This window comes from Salvelinus namaycush, chromosome 7, assembly GCF_016432855.1.
Source record: "Salvelinus namaycush isolate Seneca chromosome 7, SaNama_1.0, whole genome shotgun sequence".
Classification (NCBI taxonomy): Eukaryota; Metazoa; Chordata; class Actinopteri; order Salmoniformes; family Salmonidae; genus Salvelinus; species Salvelinus namaycush.
In genome coordinates this window covers 50198148-50211405 of record NC_052313.1, presented here as the reverse complement: position 1 = coordinate 50211405, position 13258 = coordinate 50198148, and the positions used below count along the sequence as shown (strand labels likewise).

Genomic DNA, 13258 nt, shown 5'->3' with positions numbered 1-13258 from the left:
GCATTGAGATGTCTGTGATAGAGTGTGTGTGTGTGTAGAGGCCAGATGGTGAGGGCCCTAGGGATAGTCAACCAGGACTGACTCAGCCCTCAGTGGGAGGGGGGGGGGGGCTAACTCTCTCTCCTCCTTCCCTCGCTCTTTCCCTCCCTCTCTTTACCCCTTCCTTCTCTTTCTCATCTCCCTGTCTCTCTCTCTCTCAGGAGTATAGATTTTATAAAGGGGTTAGCAGGGACTAACCAATAGTAGAATTCATTAAAGATATCTGATAACAACCCACATCCTTGTGTGTGTGTGAATCAATAGAGGATCTTTTTCACTACTCCAGGGATAACAGCTGTATTCTTGACAACTAAAGACTCCTCTAAACATAATGTCTATGCTTCAGCTCAGTGGCCTAACACGGTCTTGAGACACTTAAAACACCACGGTCAGTCACACAAACTTCAATCAATTTACAAATAGATGTTTTCTTAGTCAAGGACTTTATAACCATTACCTGGAAACACAAGTTTAAAAAAAACAGTAGCCCATGAAAAAGGACAGTAATATAATATTAGTATTTACATTGGTAATAAAAACAAGAAGGTAAATAAAGGACATCTCTGGAAAATGCAGCATTTCTGTTTCTTAGAAGTCATAATGCACGTTCATAGAAACACAATGAAGTAGAATACACTCATTCACACACATAAACACACATGCAAGACAGACACACTCTCACACACATACATACACATGCAGACTAACACAAGTACTCAACAGTTCTATTATCAAAAGAGGATATCCACTACAGAACAAGTCATTCTGCTACTAGGCAACCGATGCACACAGACCACACCCACAAGTCTATACAGTCTTTTGTCACCATTTATCTTATTGTATTGTCAGTGGGGGTTTGATTAGCAACAAATGAGCGTAAAAATAATTGATATTATTGCATGTAATTTTATACAATTGGAGGTGGTTGGTTGAGTCTGTGTGTGTGTGTGTGTGTGTGTGTGTGTGTGTGTGTGTGTGTGTGTGTGTGTGTGTGTGTGTGTGTGTAGCCACGGGTAGTAGGGGTGCTACAGCCCCTGAAAAAATCTTCATTAAAAATCAAATCTAAAATCCTTCATTTTCAATTTTCATAAAAGTAGTGCACTGTTATAGCGGTCTGGAGCGCAGACCCCCACCACCAAACTACTTCCCGCGGCTATGTGTGTGTGTGTGTGTGTGTGTGTCTGTGTGTGTGTGTGGATCTGTTCACATTGTTAAGCCAATTGTCCCCTCCAGTCTTTGTCTCCCCCTCTTTGTTTACTGTAGTAATCCTCTCCAAGATGTTCACTTTCCTTCCTCCTTTTCCCCTCCTCTTCTTCGTCTCTACAGTAAGTCAGTGGAATGGAAACCTGAGAGAGATGCTATATACAGTATAGTATAGTACAGTACAGCTGGTGAGTATAGTCAGTAGACTGGAAAAGTATTCTAGTCAGATAGTAGTCGGTGGTAAACCAACTACTAGAGCTGCTATTGTTTCTGTTGTCTTTAGTGATCCAGTCTCCATGCTCCTGAAGACCTTCGGTCAGACACGCTCCACTGTTAGACCCTGACTTAGCAGTGTTCTATGTCGCGTTATAACCTCCACTACTGTTAGACCTTGACTTAACAGTCCTCCCAAGTCTTACTCTGCAGTGTCTTGTAGGTTTTTCTGTTATGTCACATCTTAACTCCTTTAAGTCATCTCATGTCCTTCTCCTGCTCTGCAGTGTCTTGTAGTTCTGCTGTTATGTCACATCTTAACTCCTTTAAGTCATCTCATGTCCTTCTCTGCTCTGCAGTGTTTTGTAGAACAGCTATTTGTCTGTTTCCATCTGGACCCTTTCTCAGTGTTGAAGTAGTGTTCTTGGTTATTGTGACTTCTCTACGCCAAGTTATAACCTTCATTATATTACATTTTAACTCCTAAGTCGTCTCATAACCTCCTCTCACTCATTTAAGTCATGTAGTAGTTCTCCTGACTGTTAGGTCTCCCCAAACGGTGTCACATTTAATAACTTCCCCTGACTGTTAGGGCTCCCCAAACGGTGTCACATTTAATAACTTCCCCTGACTGTTAGGTCTCCCCAAACGGTGTCACATTTAATAACTTCCCCTGACTGTTAGGTCTCCCCAAACGGTGTCACATTTAATAACTTCCCCTGACTGTTAGGTCTCCCCAAACGGTGTGACATTTAATAACTTCCACTGACTGTTAGGGCTCCCCAAACGGTGTCACATTTAATACCTTCCCCTGACTGTTAGGTCTCCCCAAACGGTGTCACATTTAATAACTTCCCCTGACTGTTAGGTCTCCCCAAACGGTGTCACATTTAATAACTTCCCCTGACTGTTAGGTCTCCCCAAACGGTGTCACATTTAATAACTTCCCCTGACTGTTAGGGCTCCCCAAAATGTGTCACATTTAATTACGTCCCCTGACTGTATGGTTATGTAGTGGTACTACCGTCTATATTAACTGCTCTATGTCGTCTTATAACCTCTCGCTCTATAAGTTCCCCTATGTTCTCTTCTAACCTCGTAGTCTGATTTTACTAGTGTTACTGTCTATTATAACACCTTTATGTCGCGTTATAATCTCCTCTCTGTCTGCATGGTCTTGTAATAGACTTCTTGATCAGCGCGGCTGTGGGCTGAGACAGTGGGCCGACGGGGGAAAGTCATAGAGCGGGGGAGGGGGGGGGAGTAACTGTCCAACAGCAGATCTGGATGAGGAGGTGGAGGGAGGGGGGAGTAGAAGGGGGGAGGAGGGGGAGGGAGGGGTGAGTAGAAGGGTGGAGAAGGGGGAGGAAGGGGGGAGGAGATGGGCTGAGGAGGGGGAGGCAGAGGGGAGGAAGAGAAGGGAGGGAGTGGAGAGGAGATGGGCTGAGGAGGGGGAGGCAGGGGGGAGGAAGAGAAGGGAGGGAGTGGAGAGGAGATGGGCTGAGGAGGGGGAGCCAGGGGGGAGGAAGAGAAGGGAGGGAGTGGAGAGGAGATGGGGTGAGGAGGGGGAGGCAGGGTGGAGGGATCCGTCTGGCTGGGAGAGGAGGAGCAGATAGAGTCTGATTTCACAGGAAGTGTTCGGTATTCCCGATATTCCGGTGCGGAGACTTTCTCCTGGCGCTGCAGCGCCCCCCTCTGGCCCTGCTCACCGACGCTCCCCAGGCTCCCGCTGGTGGTGTTCCTCCGCTCCCAGGGGGACCCGTTACCGGCAGCTGTTACTCTGGCACCCGGAGTCCCGTTACTCCTGGTACTGGCACTGCTAGACACCCTGACCACAGGGTGATGAGGGGCGTGAGCGTCTATGGTGACAATACTCCCGGTAACACTCCCGGTGTGGCTGTCATGGTCAGAGGGGACCCGGTAGTACGGAGACTCAGAGCTTCCTGTTGAAGATCCTCCCCCACAGGAAGAGGCAGAGTCAGAGCCCTTGGCAGAGGAGCTGATTGGTCCATGCTGCTTGGACATGGCAATGACCTATAGGATGAACAGAGGAGACAGTTAGCTAGTTAGAATGTAAATCAACAGTTCATTTAGCTAGTTACTTCAGCTAGTTAGAATGTAAATCAACAGTTCATTTAGCTAGTTACTTCAGCTAGTTAGAATGTAAATCAACAGTTCATTTAGCTAGTTACTTCAGCTAGTTAGAATGTAAATCAACAGTTCATTTAGCTAGTTACTTCAGCTAGTTAGAATGTAAATCAACAGTTCATTTAGCTAGTTACTTCAGCTAGTTAGAATGTAAATCAACAGTTCATTTAGCTAGTTACTTCAGCTAGTTAGAATGTAAATCAACAGTTCATTTAGCTAGTTACTTCAGCTAGTTAGAATGTAAATCAACAGTTCATTTAGCTAGTTACTTCAGCTAGTTAGAATGTAAATCAACAGTTCATTTAGCTAGTTACTTCAGCTAGTTAGAATGTAAATCAACAGTTCATTTAACTAGTTACTTCAGCTAGTTAGAATGTAAATCAACAGTTCATTTAGCTAGTTACTTCAGCTAGTTAGAATGTAAATCAACAGTTCATTTAGCTAGTTACTTCAGCTAGTTAGAATGTAAATCAACAGTTCATTTAGCTAGTTACTTCAGCTAGTTAGAATGTAAATCAACAGTTCATTTAGCTAGTTACTTCAGCTAGTTAGAATGTAAATCAACAGTTCATTTAGCTAGTTACTTCAGCTAGTTAGAATGTAAATCAACAGTTCATTTAGCTAGTTACTTCAGCTAGTTAGAATGTAAATCAACAGTTCATTTAGCTAGTTACTTCAGCTAGTTAGAATGTAAATCAACAGTTCATTTAGCTAGTTACTTCAGCTAGTTAGAACGTAAATCAACAGTTCATTTAGCTAGTTACTTCAGCTAGTTAGAACGTAAATCAACAGTTCATTTAGCTAGTTACTTCAGCTAGTTAGAACGTAAATCAACAGTTCATTTAGCTAGTTACTTCAGCTAGTTAGAACGTAAATCAACAGTTCATTTAGCTAGTTACTTCAGCTAGTTAGAACGTAAATCAACAGTTCATTTAGCTAGTTACTTCAGCTAGTTAGAACGTAAATCAACAGTTCATTTAGCTAGTTACTTCAGCTAGTTAGAACGTAAATCAACAGTTCATTTAGCTAGTTACTTCAGCTAGTTAGAACGTAAATCAACAGTTCATTTAGCTAGTTACTTCAGCTAGTTAGAATGTAAATCAACAGTTCATTTAGCTAGTTACTTCAGCTAGTTAGAATGTAAATCAACAGTTCATTTAGCTAGTTACTTCAGCTAGTTAGAATGTAAATCAACAGTTCATTTAGCTAGTTACTTCAGCTAGTTAGAATGTAAATCAACAGTTCATTTAGCTAGTTACTTCAGCTAGTTAGAATGTAAATCAACAGTTCATTTAGCTAGTTACTTCAGCTAGTTAGAATGTAAATCAACAGTTCATTTAGCTAGTTACTTCAGCTAGTTAGAATGTAAATCAACAGTTCATTTAGCTAGTTACTTCAGCTAGTTAGAATGTAAATCAACAGTTCATTTAGCTAGTTACTTCAGCTAGTTAGAATGTAAATCAACAGTTCATTTAGCTAGTTACTTCAGCTAGTTAGAATGTAAATCAACAGTTCATTTAGCTAGTTACTTCAGCTAGTTAGAATGTAAATCAACAGTTCATTTAGCTAGTTACTTCAGCTAGTTAGAATGTAAATCAACAGTTCATTTAGCTAGTTACTTCAGCTAGTTAGAATGTAAATCAACAGTTCATTTAGCTAGTTACTTCAGCTAGTTAGAATGTAAATCAACAGTTCATTTAGCTAGTTACTTCAGCTAGTTAGAATGTAAATCAACAGTTCATTTAGCTTGTTACTTCAGCTAGTTAGAATGTAAATCAACAGTTCATTTAGCTAGTTACTTCAGCTAGTTAGAACGTAAATCAACAGTTCATTTAGCTAGTTACTTCAGCTAGTTAGAACGTAAATCAACAGTTCATTTAGCTAGTTACTTCAGCTAGTTAGAACGTAAATCAACAGTTCATTTAGTTAGTTACTTCAGCTAGTTAGAACGTAAATCAACAGTTCATTTAGCTAGTTACTTCAGCTAGTTAGAATGTAAATCAACAGTTCATTTAGCTAGTTACTTCAGCTAGTTAGAACGTAAATCAACAGTTCATTTAGCTAGTTACTTCAGCTAGTTAGAACGTAAATCAACAGTTCATTTAGCTAGTTACTTCAGCTAGTTAGAACGTAAATCAACAGTTCATTTAGCTAGTTACTTCAGCTAGTTAGAACGTAAATCAACAGTTCATTTAGCTAGTTACTTCAGCTAGTTAGAACGTAAATCAACAGTTCATTTAGCTAGTTACTTCAGCTAGTTAGAACGTAAATCAACAGTTCATTTAGCTAGTTACTTCAGCTAGTTAGAACGTAAATCAACAGTTCATTTTAACTAACTCAGATTTGATATTTATCTCACCTGCGCCACTCGTGGCTGATTGTGCGGCTGGGTGGGCACACGCGGAGTCGTCACAGGGATAGGCCCCTCCCTGGCTCGTTCCCCTCCCTGGTTAAGTGACATCAACTTGGCACGCGTCACCGCGCTCTTAGGGGAGACGGGGGGAGGTAGAGAGGAGACAGAAGGAGGCAAAGGGGAGACCGTAGGAGGTAGAGGGGAGACAGTAGGGGGGTGTCTAATCCCCTCCTTAGGGACATGCACCAGTGGGGCTGGCGCTGGGGTAGCCGTGGCAACGGCTCTAATGGCCGACTGTACCGTCGGATAGAGGGAGGGAGGATTCATCACCCCTGTCTCCCCTGCCTCACCCCCTCCTCCTGCTCCTCCCTCTCCTCCGCCAGATGTGTCCGTCTCTCCCTCCTCCTCGCTCCGTCTCTCCGTAGAGCGCTGCTGTCTCCACTCCTGCACCAGCGGCGGTCGCAGCCTGACAGATCACACGTGATATGTTTGACTTGACGATTAATACCAGGGTTGTATGACACACACCTACAACACACACTAGTCACAAACGTACCTTGGTTGTGACCTGCGGGGGTCGAAGGACAGGTGGAAGGTCATGTGACGCTGGTTGGAGGGGTCGTCTCCGGGGGGCGAGATGCTGCTGCTGCCGTTGGCGACGCGGGGTAAGGTATTGCTGAATGTTACCATGGTTTCCTTTCCCATGGGGCCGCGGGGTGCCAGGAGCTCCACATCAGCACTGGCCCTCTTCAGAGATGCTACGCTGGCCTTCTCCCTACGAACCTACAGAAGAACATAGCGTGGCTAACTACTAATACTAACCACTAATACACAACCTCTCTCCCTTCATCTCTTACCTTGCAGCGTCCAGTCCCCAGTTCCTCCCTGCTGTCTGATGGTCTGGGGGTCTTACTGCGGTACAGAGAGCTGTGCTGAGAAACATGACCTCTCTGGGCTCTTCCCCTCACCACCACCTCCCTCTGCTGCTGGGGGGGGGAGGCAGCCCTCCGGACAGGCTGGGGGAGGCAGTCCTCCTCGGATGACCTGAAGTTACCTACTGCATACAGAGACTAGAGGGAGGGTAGGGAGGGGAGGGAGGGGAAGGAGATGTGGAGATAGCGATAGAAAGAGGGAAAGAAGCGTGAAATCTGTTGAGACAGGTCTTCTAAGAAATAACTGTGAAATTCTCCCCCTGAGAACTCTTAAAAGATTATTAATTCCCATCTCTCTCTCTGTCTCTTTCTCAGACACACACAAAGTCACCCCCCCCCAGACACACACAAAGTCGCGCACACACACAAACACAAAGTCACCCCCCCCCTCCCCACACACTCACCAGGTAGACTCCTATGCCAGCTCCTATGGCGTAGCCAACATAGACGTCTCTGGGATGGCAGCGGTGTTGTGTGATCTGAGTCAGTCCTGCTATGCCTGCAGCCAGACAGTATCCAAACACCAGCACCGGCTTCACCAGCTTAGTACTGCTGCTGATCACACTGTTCAAATACATCTACACACACACACACACACACACACACACACACACACACACACACACACACACACACACACACACACTGCTGCAGAGCATTGAGATGTCTGTGATAGAGTGTGTGTGTGTGTGTGTGTAGAGGCCAGATGGTGAGGGCCCTAGGGATAGTCAACCAGGACTGACTCAGCCCTCAGTGGGAGGGGGGGGGGGGCTAACTCTCTCTCCTCCTTCCCTCGCTCTCTCTCCCTCTCTTTACCCCTTCCTTCTCTTTCTCGTCTCCCTGTCTCTCTCTCTCTCAGGAGTATAGATTTTATAAAGGGGTTAGCAGGGACTAACCAATAGTAGAATTCATTAAAGATATCTGATAACAACCCACATCCTTGTGTGTGTGTGTGTGTGTGTGTGTGTGTGTGTGTGTGTGTGTGTGTGTGTGTGTGTGTGTGTGTGTGTGTGTGTGTGTGTGAATCAATAGAGGATCTTTTTCACTACTCCAGGGATAACAGCTGTATTCTTGACAACTAAAGACTCCTCTAAACATAATGTCTATGCTTCAGCTCAGTGGCCTAACACGGTCTTGAGACACTTAAAACACCACGGTCAGTCACACAAACTTCAATCAATTTACAAATAGATGTTTTCTTAGTCAAGGACTTTATAACCATTACCTGGAAACACAAGTTTAAAAAAAACAGTAGCCCATGAAAAAGGACAGTAATATAATATTAGTATTTACATTGGTAATAAAAACAAGAAGGTAAATAAAGGACATCTCTGGAAAATGCAGCATTTCTGTTTCTTAGAAGTCATAATGCACGTTCATAGAAACACAATGAAGTAGAATACACTCATTCACACACATAAACACACATGCAAGACAGACACACTCTCACACACATACATACACATGCAGACTAACACAAGTACTCAACAGTTCTATTATCAAAAGAGGATATCCACTACAGAACAAGTCATTCTGCTACTAGGCAACCGATGCACACAGACCACACCCACAAGTCTATACAGTCTTTTGTCACCATTTATCTTATTGTATTGTCAGTGGGGGTTTGATTAGCAACAAATGAGCGTAAAAATAATTGATATTATTGCATGTAATTTTATACAATTGGAGGTGGTTGGTTGAGTCTGTGTGTGTGTGTGTGTGTGTGTGTGTGTGTGTGTGTGTGTAGCCACGGGTAGTAGGGGTGCTACAGCCCCTGAAAAAATCTTCATTAAAAATCAAATCTAAAATCCTTCATTTTCAATTTTCCTAAAAGTAGTGCACTGTGTTAGCGGTCTGGAGCGCAGACCCCCACCACCAAACTACTTCCCGCGGCTATGTGTGTGTGTGTGTGTGTCTGTGTCTGTGTGTGTGTGTGGATCTGTTCACATTGTTAAGCCAATTGTCCCCTCCAGTCTTTGTCTCCCCCTCTTTGTTTACTGTAGTAATCCTCTCCAAGATGTTCACTTTCCTTCCTCCTTTTCCCCTCCTCTTCTTCGTCTCTACAGTAAGTCAGTGGAATGGAAACCTGAGAGAGATGCTATATACAGTATAGTATAGTACAGTACAGCTGGTGAGTATAGTCAGTAGACTGGAAAAGTATTCTAGTCAGATAGTAGTCGGTGGTAAACCAACTACTAGAGCTGCTATTGTTTCTGTTGTCTTTAGTGATCCAGTCTCCATGCTCCTGAAGACCTTCAGTCAGACACGCTCCACTGTTAGACCCTGACTTAGCAGTGTTCTATGTCGCGTTATAACCTCCACTACTGTTAGACCTTGACTTAACAGTCCTCCCAAGTCTTACTCTGCAGTGTCTTGTAGGTTTTTCTGTTATGTCACATCTTAACTCCTTTAAGTCATCTCATGTCCTTCTCCTGCTCTGCAGTGTCTTGTAGTTCTGCTGTTATGTCACATCTTAACTCCTTTAAGTCATCTCATGTCCTTCTCTGCTCTGCAGTGTTTTGTAGAACAGCTATTTGTCTGTTTCCATCTGGACCCTTTCTCAGTGTTGAAGTAGTGTTCTTGGTTATTGTGACTTCTCTACGCCAAGTTATAACCTCCATTATATTACATTTTAACTCCTAAGTCGTCTCATAACCTCCTCTCACTCATTTAAGTCATGTAGTAGTTCTCCTGACTGTTAGGTCTCCCCAAACGGTGTCACATTTAATAACTTCCCCTGACTGTTAGGGCTCCCCAAACGGTGTCACATTTAATAACTTCCCCTGACTGTTAGGTCTCCCCAAACGGTGTCACATTTAATAACTTCCCCTGACTGTTAGGTCTCCCCAAACGGTGTCACATTTAATAACTTCCCCTGACTGTTAGGTCTCCCCAAACGGTGTGACATTTAATAACTTCCACTGACTGTTAGGGCTCCCCAAACGGTGTCACATTTAATACCTTCCCCTGACTGTTAGGTCTCCCCAAACGGTGTCACATTTAATAACTTCCCCTGACTGTTAGGTCTCCCCAAACGGTGTCACATTTAATAACTTCCCCTGACTGTTAGGTCTCCCCAAACGGTGTCACATTTAATAACTTCCCCTGACTGTTAGGGCTCCCCAAAATGTGTCACATTTAATTACGTCCCCTGACTGTATGGTTATGTAGTGGTACTACCGTCTATATTAACTGCTCTATGTCGTCTTATAACCTCTCGCTCTATAAGTTCCCCTATGTTCTCTTCTAACCTCGTAGTCTGATTTTACTAGTGTTACTGTCTATTATAACACCTTTATGTCGCGTTATAATCTCCTCTCTGTCTGCATGGTCTTGTAATAGACTTCTTGATCAGCGCGGCTGTGGGCTGAGACAGTGGGCCGACGGGGGAGAGTCATAGAGCGGGGGAGGGGGGGGGGGGGAGTAACTGTCCAACAGCAGATCTGGATGAGGAGGTGGAGGGAGGGGGGAGTAGAAGGGGGGAGGAGGGGGAGGGAGGGGTGAGTAGAAGGGTGGAGAAGGGGGAGGAAGGGGGGAGGAGATGGGCTGAGGAGGGGGAGGCAGAGGGGAGGAAGAGAAGGGAGGGAGTGGAGAGGAGATGGGCTGAGGAGGGGGAGGCAGGGGGGAGGAAGAGAAGGGAGGGAGTGGAGAGGAGATGGGCTGAGGAGGGGGAGCCAGGGGGGAGGAAGAGAAGGGAGGGAGTGGAGAGGAGATGGGGTGAGGAGGGGGAGGCAGGGTGGAGGGATCCGTCTGGCTGGGAGAGGAGGAGCAGATAGAGTCTGATTTCACAGGAAGTGTTCGGTATTCCCGATATTCCGGTGCGGAGACTTTCTCCTGGCGCTGCAGCGCCCCCCTCTGGCCCTGCTCACCGACGCTCCCCAGGCTCCCGCTGGTGGTGTTCCTCCGCTCCCAGGGGGACCCGTTACCGGCAGCTGTTACTCTGGCACCCGGAGTCCCGTTACTCCTGGTACTGGCACTGCTAGACACCCTGACCACAGGGTGATGAGGGGCGTGAGCGTCTATGGTGACAATACTCCCGGTAACACTCCCGGTGTGGCTGTCATGGTCAGAGGGGACCCGGTAGTACGGAGACTCAGAGCTTCCTGTTGAAGATCCTCCCCCACAGGAAGAGGCAGAGTCAGAGCCCTTGGCAGAGGAGCTGATTGGTCCATGCTGCTTGGACATGGCAATGACCTATAGGATGAACAGAGGAGACAGTTAGCTAGTTAGAATGTAAATCAACAGTTCATTTAGCTAGTTACTTCAGCTAGTTAGAATGTAAATCAACAGTTCATTTAGCTAGTTACTTCAGCTAGTTAGAACGTAAATCAACAGTTCATTTAGCTAGTTACTTCAGCTAGTTAGAATGTAAATCAACAGTTCATTTAGCTAGTTACTTCAGCTAGTTAGAATGTAAATCAACAGTTCATTTAGCTAGTTACTTCAGCTAGTTAGAATGTAAATCAACAGTTCATTTAGCTAGTTACTTCAGCTAGTTAGAATGTAAATCAACAGTTCATTTAGCTAGTTACTTCAGCTAGTTAGAATGTAAATCAACAGTTCATTTAGCTAGTTACTTCAGCTAGTTAGAATGTAAATCAACAGTTCATTTAGCTAGTTACTTCAGCTAGTTAGAATGTAAATCAACAGTTCATTTAGCTAGTTACTTCAGCTAGTTAGAATGTAAATCAACAGTTCATTTAGCTAGTTACTTCAGCTAGTTAGAATGTAAATCAACAGTTCATTTAGCTAGTTACTTCAGCTAGTTAGAATGTAAATCAACAGTTCATTTAGCTAGTTACTTCAGCTAGTTAGAATGTAAATCAACAGTTCATTTAGCTAGTTACTTCAGCTAGTTAGAATGTAAATCAACAGTTCATTTAGCTTGTTACTTCAGCTAGTTAGAATGTAAATCAACAGTTCATTTAGCTAGTTACTTCGCTAGTTAGAACGTAAATCAACAGTTCATTTAGCTAGTTACTTCAGCTAGTTAGAACGTAAATCAACAGTTCATTTAGCTAGTTACTTCAGCTAGTTAGAATGTAAATCAACAGTTCATTTAGCTAGTTACTTCAGCTAGTTAGAACGTAAATCAACAGTTCATTTAGCTAGTTACTTCAGCTAGTTAGAACGTAAATCAACAGTTCATTTAGCTAGTTACTTCAGCTAGTTAGAACGTAAATCAACAGTTCATTTAGCTAGTTACTTCAGCTAGTTAGAACGTAAATCAACAGTTCATTTAGCTAGTTACTTCAGCTAGTTAGAACGTAAATCAACAGTTCATTTAGCTAGTTACTTCAGCTAGTTAGAACGTAAATCAACAGTTCATTTAGCTAGTTACTTCAGCTAGTTAGAACGTAAATCAACAGTTCATTTAGCTAGTTACTTCAGCTAGTTAGAACGTAAATCAACAGTTCATTTAGCTAGTTACTTCAGCTAGTTAGAATGTAAATCAACAGTTCATTTAGCTAGTTACTTCAGCTAGTTAGAATGTAAATCAACAGTTCATTTAGCTAGTTACTTCAGCTAGTTAGAATGTAAATCAACAGTTCATTTAGCTAGTTACTTCAGCTAGTTAGAATGTAAATCAACAGTTCATTTAGCTAGTTACTTCAGCTAGTTAGAATGTAAATCAACAGTTCATTTAGCTAGTTACTTCAGCTAGTTAGAATGTAAATCAACAGTTCATTTAGCTAGTTACTTCAGCTAGTTAGAATGTAAATCAACAGTTCATTTAGCTAGTTACTTCAGCTAGTTAGAATGTAAATCAACAGTTCATTTAGCTAGTTACTTCAGCTAGTTAGAATGTAAATCAACAGTTCATTTAGCTAGTTACTTCAGCTAGTTAGAATGTAAATCAACAGTTCATTTAGCTAGTTACTTCAGCTAGTTAGAATGTAAATCAACAGTTCATTTAGCTAGTTACTTCAGCTAGTTAGAATGTAAATCAACAGTTCATTTAGCTAGTTACTTCAGCTAGTTAGAATGTAAATCAACAGTTCATTTAGCTAGTTACTTCAGCTAGTTAGAATGTAAATCAACAGTTCATTTAGCTTGTTACTTCAGCTAGTTAGAATGTAAATCAACAGTTCATTTAGCTAGTTACTTCGCTAGTTAGAACGTAAATCAACAGTTCATTTAGCTAGTTACTTCAGCTAGTTAGAACGTAAATCAACAGTTCATTTAGCTAGTTACTTCAGCTAGTTAGAATGTAAATCAACAGTTCATTTAGCTAGTTACTTCAGCTAGTTAGAACGTAAATCAACAGTTCATTTTGCTAGTTACTTCAGCTAGTTAGAACGTAAATCAACAGTTCATTTAGCTAGTTACTTCAGCTAGTTAGAACGTAAATCAACAGTTCATTTAGCTA

At 43.0% G+C, this 13258-nt stretch overlaps 1 protein-coding gene across 1 annotated transcript; it reads right to left on the bottom strand.

Annotated features, from left to right (window-relative positions):
- Positions 1 to 2604: 2604 nt before the first annotated feature.
- On the bottom strand, positions 2605 to 7466 carry LOC120050812 (phospholipid phosphatase-related protein type 3-like). The gene is made up of 7 exons (XM_038997343.1): positions 7293 to 7466; positions 6793 to 7026; positions 6513 to 6739; positions 6407 to 6422; positions 5963 to 6250; positions 3033 to 3489; positions 2605 to 2762 (listed from the first exon to the last, which is right to left on the bottom strand). The coding sequence occupies exons 1-7, from the start codon at positions 7464 to 7466 to the stop codon at positions 2605 to 2607; spliced, it is 1554 nt and encodes a 517-aa protein (XP_038853271.1).
- Positions 7467 to 13258: the final 5792 nt, after the last annotated feature.